We start from the raw sequence: 13046 nt of genomic DNA on the forward strand, positions 1-13046 counted from the left end.
GAGACCATAGTGTCACCTACAAACAGGTCAGCCAGTCTGATGTAGAGCATGTCCTCCCTGGCAGGGAACGTAAACTGCGTCATTTATTTATATATTTGTTAGGAGTTTTATATAGCGTTGGCCAGACCCAAGGTTATCGGAGCGCTTTACAACAGATTTAAGGCAGAAATCACATAAAAAGGCAAAGGTAAACGTAAAAGTTCGAAAGACTCCATGTGCTGTGCATCATTGAGGTAGGGAGGCCCTGAGATAGCATCATTGCACATTGTCTTGGGTTAAACCTCCTTCCGGGAAGAGGTAACTAGGAGGGGGGTAGGGGAGCGCGAATGAGGTAGATAGTGGTGGAACATTGTCAAGGGGTTGTAAAGTGCAGGAAGAGGTAGGATGTGGTGGAACATTGTCAGGTGACTGCAGACTTCAGGTTTGTGCGTTTCGGCGGCGATTCTCGGTTTGGGAAGGCACGGTTGAGGTAGGTCTTTTAAGAGACTTTTGAATTTTATGAAGGAAGGGATAGTCCTGATATTGACAGGGACGGAGTTCCAGATTTTGGGTGCGTTTCCAGCGAAGGATCGTGCATCGGATTTTTGTTTGCGTGTTTTCATAGAGATGAGTAAGAGGGAGTTGGAGCTCCTGAGGTTTCTTGTCTGGCCGGCTTTCTTGAGTTTGGAGGCCAGGTATTCCGGTTTCTGTGTGTGCAGCACTTTGTGCGTGAGGCAAGCAGTTCTAAAGCTGGCACGCATTTCGACTGGGAGCCATTTTAGTTCTCCGAGTGCGGGAGATAGGTGGTCATATTTCTCAACTCCGGTGACCATTCTGGCAGCTAAATTGAGAGTTGTTTCGAGCGGCACTACGTGGGATTGAGCTGTACCGGTGAGGACTGCGTTCCCGTAGTCAAGTCTAGATAGCACCAGTGATTGGGTGGCTTGTTTGAGGTCCTTGGGTGGCATGAAGGGCTTAATTTTGTTGAGAAGCTTCAAATTGAGGAAGGCACTTTGCGTAAATCATAATGTGTTTGGTCATGTTCAGTTTTGAGTCGAGGGTGATTCCTAGAGATTTTACCGAGTTAGCCAGGGTGAGATTACCGTTGAGAGCATCGATTGCTTTCAGCCACTCGATTTTAGGGTTTTCTTCTTTGTTGGAGATGAGGAGGATTTCGGTTTTGTCTTGATTGAGTTTAAGGTGGTTTGTTGCTGGCCACTGTTGAACTTCTCTAAGAGTGTTGTTGAGTCTTAGAATGTCGTTAATGGAGGAGGTTTCCAAGTAGATCTGGGTGTCGTCTGCGTATAGGTGAAAGGGGATGTTGGTTTTTTTGAGAAGGGTGGTGAGGTGTTCAATTTATATGTTGAACAGTTGAGGGGAGAGCACTGAGCCTCGGGGGACACCTCTGTTGACGGGGTGTAGGTCGGACGTAAAGGTTTTGATTTTTATCCTTTGGGAGCGGTTGTGTAAGAAGTAGGAGAACCATTATAGGACCACCTCATCTGCACCTACTCTGTCTTGAAGAGCCTGGATGAGTAGATTATGATCAACCGTGTCAAAGGCTGCCGATAGGTCCAGGAAGATGAGTAGGCACCATTTGTCAGCATCAAGAGATTTGTGGAGGTCATCCATAATGTTAAGGATCGCGGTTTCAGTGCTACAGCCTTTTCTGAAGCCCGATTGGTGGTGATCTAGCAGGTTGATGTTGTCTATGTGCTGAGTCAGTGTATGAGAACGCACTTTAAGGATTTTGGATAGATAGGGGAGGTTGTAAACAGGTCTGAAGTTGTTCAGATCGGTGTTGTCTAGGCCTGGTTTTTCAACTGGGCAGTCTGGTATGATGCAGGGTTTCAAGGAGCCGTTTATGTTTTCACTCCAGAGTGGGGCGAGTGAGAGTTTCAACATTTTGGTCAATTGGGTGGGTTAGGATCGAGGGTGTGGGATGTGGGCTTGGAGGAGGAGATCAGTTTAAGAATCTCAGCTTCAGGTACAGGGTCGAAGGATTTCCAGGATTTCGTGGGGAGCTTGCTCGTGGTAGTTTCGATTGTTGGGGTTGGGTTTTTGCAGGAGGGATAGAGGTCGATGTCAAGAGATAGCTCAATCTTGGTGATTTTGTCGTTGAAGAAGTTGGCGAAGTTGTTACACAGGTCTTTGGAGGCCTGGACTGAGGTTGCAGAGGTCTTGGAAGTTTGTTGCCTGATGATGTTAAAGAGTTCTTTGGGCCTGTTTTTTTTTAATTGTCGATATGTTTTTTTGTAATTCCTTCGGGCTGCTTGCAGTTGCTCGTAGAGGCTTGTGGAGGGATTGTGTCTCTAAATACGTTATGTAGCTCTAAGTTGTCTCCTTTCAGTGTTAATGTCTGTGTTGAACCAGGATCTGGAAGGAATATTCCTAGTTTTTTTCAGTTTCAGGGGGGCAAGTTGGTCTAAGATGGACGACATAGTTGTGTTGTACTGGGATGCGAGTTCTGTTGTGGAGAGACCGTCTGGGGAGATGGGCAGGAGCGTGCTTATCTTTTCTTCTAGGTCGACCATGTTGATCTGTGTGAGTTTTCTCATCCATATGGGGGGGGTTTTGGATCGGAGGTTGATACATGATCGGTTGCGTAATATGGAATAGAATTAAGTGGTGGTCTGACCAGTCGACTGATAGGATGTGGTCTATTGTGATTGCATCATGTTGGGTGATGATGACATCCAGGATTGCCCCTTTGTTATGGGTAACTTCTGAGCAGTGCTGGGTAAGGTTGTTGCTTTGTAGTAGCTCGTTCAGGTTTTGTATTGGTGAGCTGTTTTTATCATTCCAGTGCACGTTGAGGTCACCCAGAATTAGGTTGTTGTTGTCTTGGAGTGAGCAGTTTGCAACCAGGTCAGACAGGTGTTCAGTGAATGTGGTGGTGTTGCCTGGGGGATGGTATAGCAGATGGCATTGTAGTAGTTTGTTGTTGGTGGTGGTGGTGATGCTGGCAGTTAGGCATTTAAAGGTGTTGTAGTTAAAGGTATCTATTTCGTTATCAGACATGTTGTGAGCGATTGCTAAACCCCCACCTCTTTGGTCTTTTCGGTCTTTGTTGATGATTGAGAAGCCTGGGGGTACGAGGGTGTCCATGATTGGAGGCAAGCTGTCGTTAAACCAGGTCAAGGTGATGAAGGCTATGTCTGTCATGGGTGAGGATGGATTCTGCTAGCTCTGTGGCTGATATGCAGTTTATGAGCATGCAGGTGGTGTCTTTTTTTCTTTTTTTTTTTTTATAGGTGCAATGGGGATGCTGATGCTGGGGGTCTACAGGGTTTCAGAGTGGGGTTCTCTCTTCTGAATCCAGGGATTACCTGGATCATGGATAGAGGATTGGAAGCAGCGGGGTGTTGTACGAGGGGGCGTCAATGAGCTGTGAACTGCTGCATGTCACAAGCTGTTTCCTTGTTACCTTCCTGTGACACAGCTGCATAGATTCTTCATTTTATGGCTAGTAAACTTACAATGTTAGTACTGGTGCACATCATCTGTCTAACTTTAGAGAAGTTTAGCTGATATAACTCTAGCACCTCTGTAATGTTGCATTACCTGGTGACAGAGCACAGACCTTATATGTTCCAGCTGCACAATTACATTGCATTTCTCAAAGTGACAAACATACTACATTTCATATATTCACACATTTAAGAACAGGCGCTTTAAGTCACTTGAACTAGTGGGCGAATTTTAAAGTGAGAAGTCCCACATGCATAGCCCTTTAATTACATTTGTCTTCTTTTTTACTCGCATTGACATCCATTACTTTGGAAACTTATCCAATTGATTTCTTTTAATAATTTTGTTTTTCTTAATAAATTCCTCATTATGGTGATAATAAAAGACACATTGAAGATCAGTGATTAATGTACATATTGTGTGACTTATTTGCAAACCAAAATCTATTGTATTGACACAAATCAAAACAATATAAAAAGACAAATGAACAAAAGAATATAAAATGGAGGAGAATCTATTGCAATGAAAGGGCTGTGCAAGAGGGAATCCCCTCTCTTTGTAGACAGCTCACTATCTTGGTGTGCAGTACTCGAGGACAGCGGATAGACTCCCAATGCATGCCTACATTCAGCTACAAATGGCAAAACACTTCCATAAAGGGTGCCTCAGTTGTGGAGGTTCAGTAATTTGCATCTAATCACAGTTTTCAGTCAAGAGACAAAGAACCCAGCTCTACACCTTGTAAAAGGTGGCAGTTTCGCCGCTAGATCCTCACATTCTACCTGATGCAGCCCTAGTCCATCCATATTACACAGTTTAACAAGATGTGGGTATGGGAGATAGGCACTGCAAGTAGATACATACTGCATCATTTAACGAATCATAAGGAGAATAGGAACCAAATGTTTATCAGTAATACAATGCACATGCAGATAAACACGTTTTCACTGCATAACACCATCCCACGGATTCACAAGACCAGGACTGGACGGAAGATCATTCTCCTACCTCGCTGCCAAGACCTGGAACACCCCACCCCTCCACCTCAGTTCAGGAAGGATCCGAAGACCTGGAACACCCTGCCCCTCCACCTCAGCATGAAGCATCTGAAGACCTGGAACCCCTTGCCCCTCCACCTCAGTTCAGGAAGGATCTGAAGACTTGGAACACCCTGCCCCTCCACCTCAGTTCAGGAAAGATCCGAAGACCTGGCTCTTCGACTGAAACCTCCACATCCAGACGGATCACCAGCCCCTCCCCCTCAGCGCCTTGAGACCCTCACGGGTGAGTAGCTGTGCTAACAAACCTGATCCCAAGAGTTTGCACTGAGGTTGGATTTCAAGTTCTATGATAATGAGCATACTCTTGCAGTTATCACCTGATAAATTACGGCAGGTCAAAGCTGCTCAAAAGTATCGAGTGAACGGACCAAAAAAAAAAAAAGAAGCAAATATGCAAAATTCAGTGTGTTAAAACCAATCCAGCCTGTTCTCCCTCATTTTCATATTGAAAAATATAAACACAATGTGGGGGAAATTCCCCACCCTCCCTTGACCACCTTCTAATGAGGGCCTTAATAGCAAACTTGAGTGTCTAATTGGTGGGTGTCAAGGGCTGGATCCAGGTCTCATTTTTAGGATAACTACAGAGTGTGTAAATTAATCTCTTGAGAATACCCCGCAACTCTGCCATAGAGCCAATCCTTGTGTCCTGCCATTGGATGCTCCTATGGATAGCTTCTATGTTAACAACAAGGTATGATCTAATGCCTGGCCCAGGGCCTCCAGTTCCCAATGCAGGTTGTTTCAGCCTCAGTAACAAACATGCTCACAACACAAACACTACAGACTAAACAAATGAAAATAAGAATGTGCGAATTAAGAAGCACCAGCTACCATAATTCTTCAGTTTCATCTATCATATTACGTAATTTAATGATACACAGTTGTCCTGGAAAAGAGGATAATAGGTGTCAGCTCTTGCAGAATTCAACCATGTCACCTGCAGTTTGCATACAGATCACTGCAGTAGGCACGTAGCCCCCTGAGCTATCTTACCTGCTACACCCTGAATCCTTCTAGGGCTTCACCTGCCTACTCTAAGAGCAGGAACAGTGATCAACGTCTGCTGCTGGGCCCAGAATTCAATGAAAGGAGGCCAAGTATTTCTGTAGAGCCGGTGGGCCCTATTTAGGTTCAGGAGGTCAGGATCCATGCAGATTTTAAGCGATCCACTGACGTCACTAATGTCCTTCATTTAGATTCACTCCACGTACATTTATTTCTGTAGCTATCCTGAAAATCTTTAAAGGATCCGCATAGACCTATTACAAAATTGCATTTCTATAAAAACCTATTTACATTTTGTTAAATATGCTAAAATACTCTCTTAGAAAATGTTCTCCTCTGCAGCTTTCCTTTTATTCCCATAGCTCTTTCAAACATCATGTGTCCAAGTTGCTCTGAATCTGCATGTCTACGGGTGAACCCTACCAGTATGGAGGCCAACCCTTGACTGCATGTCCTTTTGTCTCATAACAATAGTCATCTCCACTTTCGAGAGTTTAACATGACCCATATTGAGGGAGTGGATTGAATTTCGCACATCGTAGGACCGAATTCCTTCTTCAGGAAGAAAATTTGTTTACAGTGATCTGGACAGTTAGAAAGGATGTGGCAGCCTCGTGGCACGGAGTGGAGCATTGGTGGAGTTGGTATCTGGCCTGCTTGTATGATAGAAGTGATGATGGCTAGAGGTTTCATCTCCAAGCCATACACGGCTGTGTTCAACGGTCATTGGGATGTCTTCAAGGACTCTCTAAGAGGCTGGTGGTACATCAGATCCCATGAGTTATGGGGACCCCACCATGGTCCTACAGTCCAGGCTGGCCTGAGATTGTTGCATGTATAACTGAGCACCGAACGATGGAAACCTATTCTCCAGAATGTTGCAGACCTGCAGAGGGAGAAAAGCATACTGCATCTAAAGCCAAGAAGGATTAAGTGAATACCTAAAACAAGCCCGAAAATAAACCACATGAATTCTCTCTAAGAGAGGGCATACATTGGACATCATTTTGGGGTCGACGGGGGTGTCTATTGCAACTCATGGCTTGCCCCTTGTGAACCATGGCATTACCAATTTGACCACTGCCCTCACAGGTGGCAAAAGTAGTGCTAAGAACAGAAAGCAACCAGTGTCCTGATGAGCACTCATTAGTGTCTGCAACTCCGACTAAGAGGTTATACTTTTAGTTAAAAAGAAATTCATTTAGAAGTGCAAAGGTCACGTTCTAGAATACTGAATATAATTAAAGTGCTACATTCTTAGTTTAATGAATTCATAATCTCCTTTAAACCTGCCAAACTACTTCTGGGAGTCCCTGAAAGACTGGAACCCTGGGGACTTGTGTGCTTGAAAGAGTGGGCGATCTCCATGGTAACAGGTCTGTTTACAGAAATAAACCACACAGGCAGAGGTGTATCGTACCATCTGCTGTGGGGGTTCAAGAGTCCATTTAAGATGCTGCAAGTACAAGGAAGGGAAAAGGAAAGAGGGGTTTAAAAATGCACTTTACCAATATAAGCAAAGCAGCTTGAGAGTGGTGGCTGGCGAAGTAATGTGTGCAGAGGACATCCCCCCCCCCCCCTCTTACACCACCCATGGCACAGAGGGCATTGTAGTCCCAGGGTGGGATGCTGAGGACTGGTAAGAAGAGTAAGGCAGGAGTCTGTGTCTTCACACAGTCTTCCAGTCCTTCAGCTGGGGGCCTAGATAGATGTCTGTTGAGTAAGCCTTCACCCACCCTGCTAACTGCAGCTGTGGTGTAAAGCACTGCACATACCTCCTGCAGCAGCGCCCGGCCATTCAGCTGGTTGTTGAGGTCGATGGGTCCGAAGCTCCGGAAAGTGACTCTTGCCGTTGCCCTGCCTGTTGAGAGAGAGATACAGGGTGAGAGAGGGGGTGGGGGGAGAGAGAGAGAGAGAGAGAGAGAGAGAGAGAGAGAGAGAGAGAGAGAGAGAGAGAGAGAATAGAGAGGGAGGGATAGAGGGGGAGAAAGAGGGGGGAGAGAGAGAGACCGAGAGGGAGAGAGAGAGGTAGATGCCGTAAATATGCAGAGGGCTTGACCTTACACTGATGTTTACAATCCCTTCCAGATGAGATAATGGGACAAGTGAACAGAGCCCCCTGTGGTGGACCCTGCAGCGGGGCATCAGCGCTGAAGTGAATACATTTGAGACAAAAATATGCAAACAATAGGTGGTCCCCACTTAACTGCCCTGCCTCAGCACTATGAGTCTTCCCCCAAATTAGCGTATCCGTGACAATCTGTCTCTTACCCCACTTCACAAAGTGTTCTGGTCACAGACTGCAGTGCTCCGGTCACACAGACTGCAGTGCCCCATTCGATCATCCCTCACTTCCTTTGGCTGCAGAAGTGACCCACGCAGCTTTATCCAAAAGAAGCATGTGATGGCGCTCTAGAGCGACTTACCCACCGAGGGTTTAGGACCACCAGGAATCACATGACCTATCACCAAGACACCTCTTACATACGGGTCATCACAGAGGCATCTTTCACATGACTCCTGACTCCTCACCAAGATACTTTTCATATGACCTCTCATATGATCCTCACCAAGTTACATTTCACATGACTCATCACCTACACACCTTTCACATGACCCTGACTCTTTACCAAGACACCTTTCATCTGGCTTATCACAAAGACACTTTTCACATGACTTATCATCAAGGCACCTCTCATATGATTCCTCACCTACACACCTTTCACATGACTCATCAGCAGCACACCTTTCACATGTCTCATTGACTAGACACATGTCATCCAATGACTCCTCGCCAAGACCCCTTTCACATGACCTGTCAGCAAGACACCTCTGATATGACTCATCACCTTGTGAGGAGTCAGACGATCCGCCAGCCCGGACTTGGGAGGAAACCTGGCAGAACACACACCTAACTCGAAAGGCAGTGAGTGGTCTAGCAGCACTGGGGAAGAGGACGGAAGTACCTGTGACGTCACCTGCGGGAGACCAACAAAGAGAGAGAGACCCGGAAGGAAAGAAGGCCAATGGTGGAAGGAGTGGAGTGGAGAAATCCAACACGGAGGCGGCGGTGCGAGGAGAAGGAAGCGGAGTTACTGAGGAGCTCGAGGCAGAAGAGACGGTAGGCACGAGATTACAGGAGCAGCTGACATAGCGAGCGAACCTGGCGGGCCAGAGAAGAGGGAGAACGCCCCGGGTCCCTACGCCACGGCCCAGAGTGCGGGTCATGGCACAAGGCGAGTACCGTTGGGTGGAGCATTCTGGTGAGGGTGGTGGGAAGGTGCGGGCCCTAAGACACAGCATTATGCTTAATTAAAGCTGCAACCGGGACAACCTTCACTGCTCACCTCGCGCGATAATCAGTCCACGCAAGGTACTTTTAGCGTAAAAGGCCATTTTATTAGGACAGGGTTGGACAATCATAACCAGAAACATAACACAAATCCCCAACAACAACATTTCTCACTACCCATACTCTCCAAGACTCCAACTACTCCATCCCCACTTCACACCGCAACCTTCTCACTTCCATTCGCTTCCTCACTTCTCTTCAAAAACTCCACCATCATCTCCATTCGTCGTACACTGCTCTGACGCACCCCCAAGTTTCCCCAGTATCCCCCTCCCCGGAAGGGTGAGTATGCCCGTCATGGACTCCTCCCCCCTCCCCAATCCGCCAACCAGGGAACCCCCGGAGGGCGGTTACCTGCCTCACCCCGCACAAGTGCACCTTTCGCCCTCATACACCAGATCGACTCATTCCACAACCCACTGATAAAATCCCTCATCTCCATCATATAGTAAGCGTTTCCCATGTGCGAAAGGTGCACGCCATCATCCCGAAAAAGCAGGGGCTCCTCGAGCCGCAGACCAGGGTGCGCCAGCACCTTGATCCCACAGTCCTCACAGAAAACTCTCATTGCCCTATTCAATTTTCTGCGAGCGAGCTCCACCGCAGCGGGCTTCAATGCCCCCCTCCAAATCCTTCGAGGAATGAATTCTGTCCACACAATACAAGCGCCAGCCAGATTGCGTTTCATCGCTGCCAAGTCTCGTTGCATCAGATAAATCAAGGACACCGCCGATTGCCGCACCAGATCGTTCTCTCCCAGGTGGATAACGAGCAAATCCGGACACCCTTGCTGCGAGACTTTCTTCGTGAGCCAAGGCAAAAGTTCCCCCCAGCGCATCCCACTCCTGCCCCACCAAAACACCTCATGACTGCTGCATCTCAGGCCCAGGTTACGCCCATACACCTGCCTGTCAGAAAATTTAGCGGCCCAATGCACAAATGAATGTCCCACTGTCCAGGTAACCGTCTTGGCTCCTGGACCCCCAACACACCCTACAAAGAAAAAAGGGGAGCATTAGAAACAAGAAAAATTGCACAAAACGCTCACACAGCCGCCGCGCTCCCCCCCCGCCCTACTTCCTAACGTACCGCTCACAGCAGCGCCAGCGCCATCTACCAATCCTCCTGATCTTATCCCAGGACCAACCCAGCCGCGCCGCCGCAGTCGCCGCGCCAATCCGAAAAGAATGTGTCCCATACCCCACCGGGTCCCTGCCTAGGCGCCGCAATGCCATGCGCAACACCGCCAGCAGCTGAAACGCCGTGACCCTCTTCCCGGAGGCATGACAGAAAATCTCCCCCGCCCTCCGGCCGCTCTGCCTGCAAAAACTGCGCCACTCCCGCACCGGGCACACTCCCAACTCCCCCGACTCTCTCAGCCACACCCATGTGCCTCTTCCAGCCTGATCCGTCTTGGAGCGCCTCAGCCATATCCCCAGGCGCCCCCCATCCAAACTAACATCCTCAAACCTCATCCCCAGCCCCCCGCCACCCCCCAACACTTCCGAAACCCGGAAAGCCCCAAAGAACATCCACGTCATGCACAAACGAAACAACGCCAACTCAGTCATGTCGTAGCAAAGCCCACCTAACTCCGCCAGTATACCAACCAACAGCTCAAAAGTAATCGCCTCGCGCAACGGCGCCCCCCCCCCGCCCTCCCCGCTCCCTGGTCCAGCCCTTCAGCATCCTGCTCAGCAACTCACCCCTGGCCGGATCAAAACCCAAATAAATCATCCCGTAGAAAGAAATCCCCGCCAATTTACCTGCAATCGTCACTGCCGACAGTCCTCTATCCATGCAGTGCAACACATACCGCATGACACCTTCCTCACACTCCCGCTGAGACATCCGCCACGCATCCTGCGACCAACCCAGGAACACACCCAACTCCACCCATGCCAAACGATAAGTCCGCCGCGTGGACTCAGCCACAGACTGCTCCACCAGATTCACCACTCTCACTCCCCCCAGCTCCAGATACCCTCTGGCACCTTGGTCTTGGCAAAGTCCGCTCCGGGCGCCAACCTTCGGAAACGCTGCCACTGCGAACGAGACAATGCATCCGCAATGTCATTGCTAGCGCCCGGCACATGTTTCGCGCGAAACAGCACATTGAAGCGCAGGCACAGCAGCATGAAACTTCGCAGCAAGCGCAGCACCCGCAGGTCCCTCGCCCTCTGATGGTTCACCAAATCCACCACCGTCCGGTTGTCCACATGAAAAAGCACCGACCTGTTCTGAAATTCCTGTCCCCACACCTGCAGCGCCACCAACAGCGGAAAGAACTCCAAAAACGCGATACTCCTGCCCTGTGACAACCAGTGCGCCGGCCACTGCTCCGCACACCACCTACCGTCCCAAAACACACCAAAGCCGCGCGCCCCAGCCGCATCCGAAAAAATCTGCACCTGCCACACCATGTTGTCATCTGCAAAATCCAAGGAGACCCCATTGAAGTCACTCAAGAACCCCTGCCACACTCGCAGATTCGCCCGGACACCCACCGAAATCCGCACCCTGTGATGAGGCAACACTGCCCCCGACATGGCCAGCCCCAGTCGCCTGCAAAACGTCCTGCCCGCCCGCACCACTCGGCACGCAAAGTTCAGCAAGCCCAACAAACGCTGGACGGACCTCAAATCGATCTTCCGTTGCACCACCACTTGGCTCAGACAGTCCTGCATCTCCGACACCTTCTGCTGGGGAAGGCGCGCCATCCACACCACTGAATCCAACTCAATTCCCAGAAACGCCAGACAACTGGGCCCAGCCGTCTTCTACGGCGCCAACGGCACACCAAACTCCCCTGCCATCCTCTGAAAGTGGCGCAAAGCCGCCCCGCACTCCCCCGACCGACCTCGGCCGACGAACAAGAAATCATCCAAGTAGTGGGACACCAGCTGGTGCCCCGCCCTGTCAGTGAAGGCCCATTGCAAAAAGGAACTGAAAGTCTCGAAAAGAGCGCAGGAAATCGCGCACCCCATGGGCAAAACCTTGTCCACAAAGATGGCCCCCCAAACTGCATGCCCAACAACGAGAAATCCGCCGGGTGAATAGGCAGAAGGCGAAACGCCGACTTGATGTCGCACTTGGCCAGTTCCGCCCCCCGCCCACACAACCTCACCAACCCAATCGCATCGTCCGACGCATACAGCACCCGAGAATCCTCCTCCGCGATGAAATCATTCACCGACCGTCCCTCAGGCCATGACAAATGGTGAATCAAACGAAACTCGCCAGGTTCCTTTTTTGGAACCACCCCCAAAGGGGATATGATGAGTTCAGGTAGCGGCCACGTGTCAAACGGGCCGGCCACGCGACCCTCCAGCACCTCCTTGCGCAATTTAGCCTCCACCACTCCCGGCAACTCCTTCGCCGACCGCAAATTCTCCGCCCACCTGCACTCCCGCGGCCCCTGGTACCCCACTCGAAACCCTTCCGTGAATCCCCAAAACAGCCGCAACGCCGCCGCCCGATCGGGGTAGCGGGAGAGCCACGGCCCCATGGCCTCCACACTAACTGGCGTAGGAGCCCTTTGGCCCAGCCTGCCCCCTGCCCTTTGTGACCCGCCACTGCTCGGAAGGGGTGGCCAATGTGAAACACTGCGTGACCGGGTGCTTGCCTCCACACTTAGAACACTCATGTTTAAATCTGCAGGGGTGTCGGGTGCAGAACCCCTTGTTGAAATTCCAACAAGCCCCTGTGGTGGCTCCCCCACTCTTAGCAGGCTGTCCTGTTGCGCCTGCAGCGGCAGCCTGCCCGCCCGCTCCCCCAGCTCCACCGGCTCCCCCTCCCGCCCCCCCCGAGGCGGGACGGGACTGAAAAGGCCGATAAGCCACCGGAAGGCCACTCGCAGTGTGGGTGGACGCAGAGGACTGCGTGGAGGCCATCCACTGCACCCACAGCTCCTGATCTACCTCTCCCCAGGGCTTGTCAGGGTTGACGCTGACCCGCGCCCGAAATTCCTCATCGTAACTGAGCCAAGCGAAACCCCCAAAGTGCATCTGCGCTTTCCTGATGATATCCATGTATTTAAATAACGCAATCGCCCTATCCTGATGCTTCTCGCAATAAATACTGGCATAAATCAAGAAGGCCGACGTCCAATTTTCCATATTTACCGGCACCCGCGGCCGCCTTGTCAACTCCCACTCCTCCTCTTTAGACCCCTC

The 13046-nt window shown here is 50.1% G+C and overlaps 1 protein-coding gene across 4 annotated transcripts in view; it reads right to left on the bottom strand.

Moving 5' to 3' along the window:
• Positions 1-3877: 3877 nt before the first annotated feature.
• The window catches only part of LOC146859306 (uncharacterized), a 300182-nt gene continuing 291013 nt past the window's right edge, over positions 3878-13046 (bottom strand). For 2 of the 4 annotated variants that reach the window (XM_085649971.1, XM_085649973.1), the window contains 3 exons: positions 9776-9864; positions 7295-7376; positions 3879-6405 (listed from right to left, as the gene is read on the bottom strand). In XM_085649971.1, coding sequence (XP_085506097.1) covers positions 6383-6405; positions 7295-7376; positions 9776-9864 — 194 coding nt within the window. In that variant the 3' untranslated portion in view covers positions 3879-6382. Of the gene's footprint in view, positions 6406-7294; positions 7381-9775; positions 9865-13046 lie in introns of all 4 variants that reach the window. The other 2 variants (XM_085649974.1, XM_085649972.1) reach the window with 2 other exon arrangements.

The sequence above is a fragment of the Triturus cristatus genome, chromosome 3_2 (genome assembly GCF_964204655.1).
Source record: "Triturus cristatus chromosome 3_2, aTriCri1.1, whole genome shotgun sequence".
NCBI lineage: Eukaryota > Metazoa > Chordata > Amphibia > Caudata > Salamandridae > Triturus > Triturus cristatus.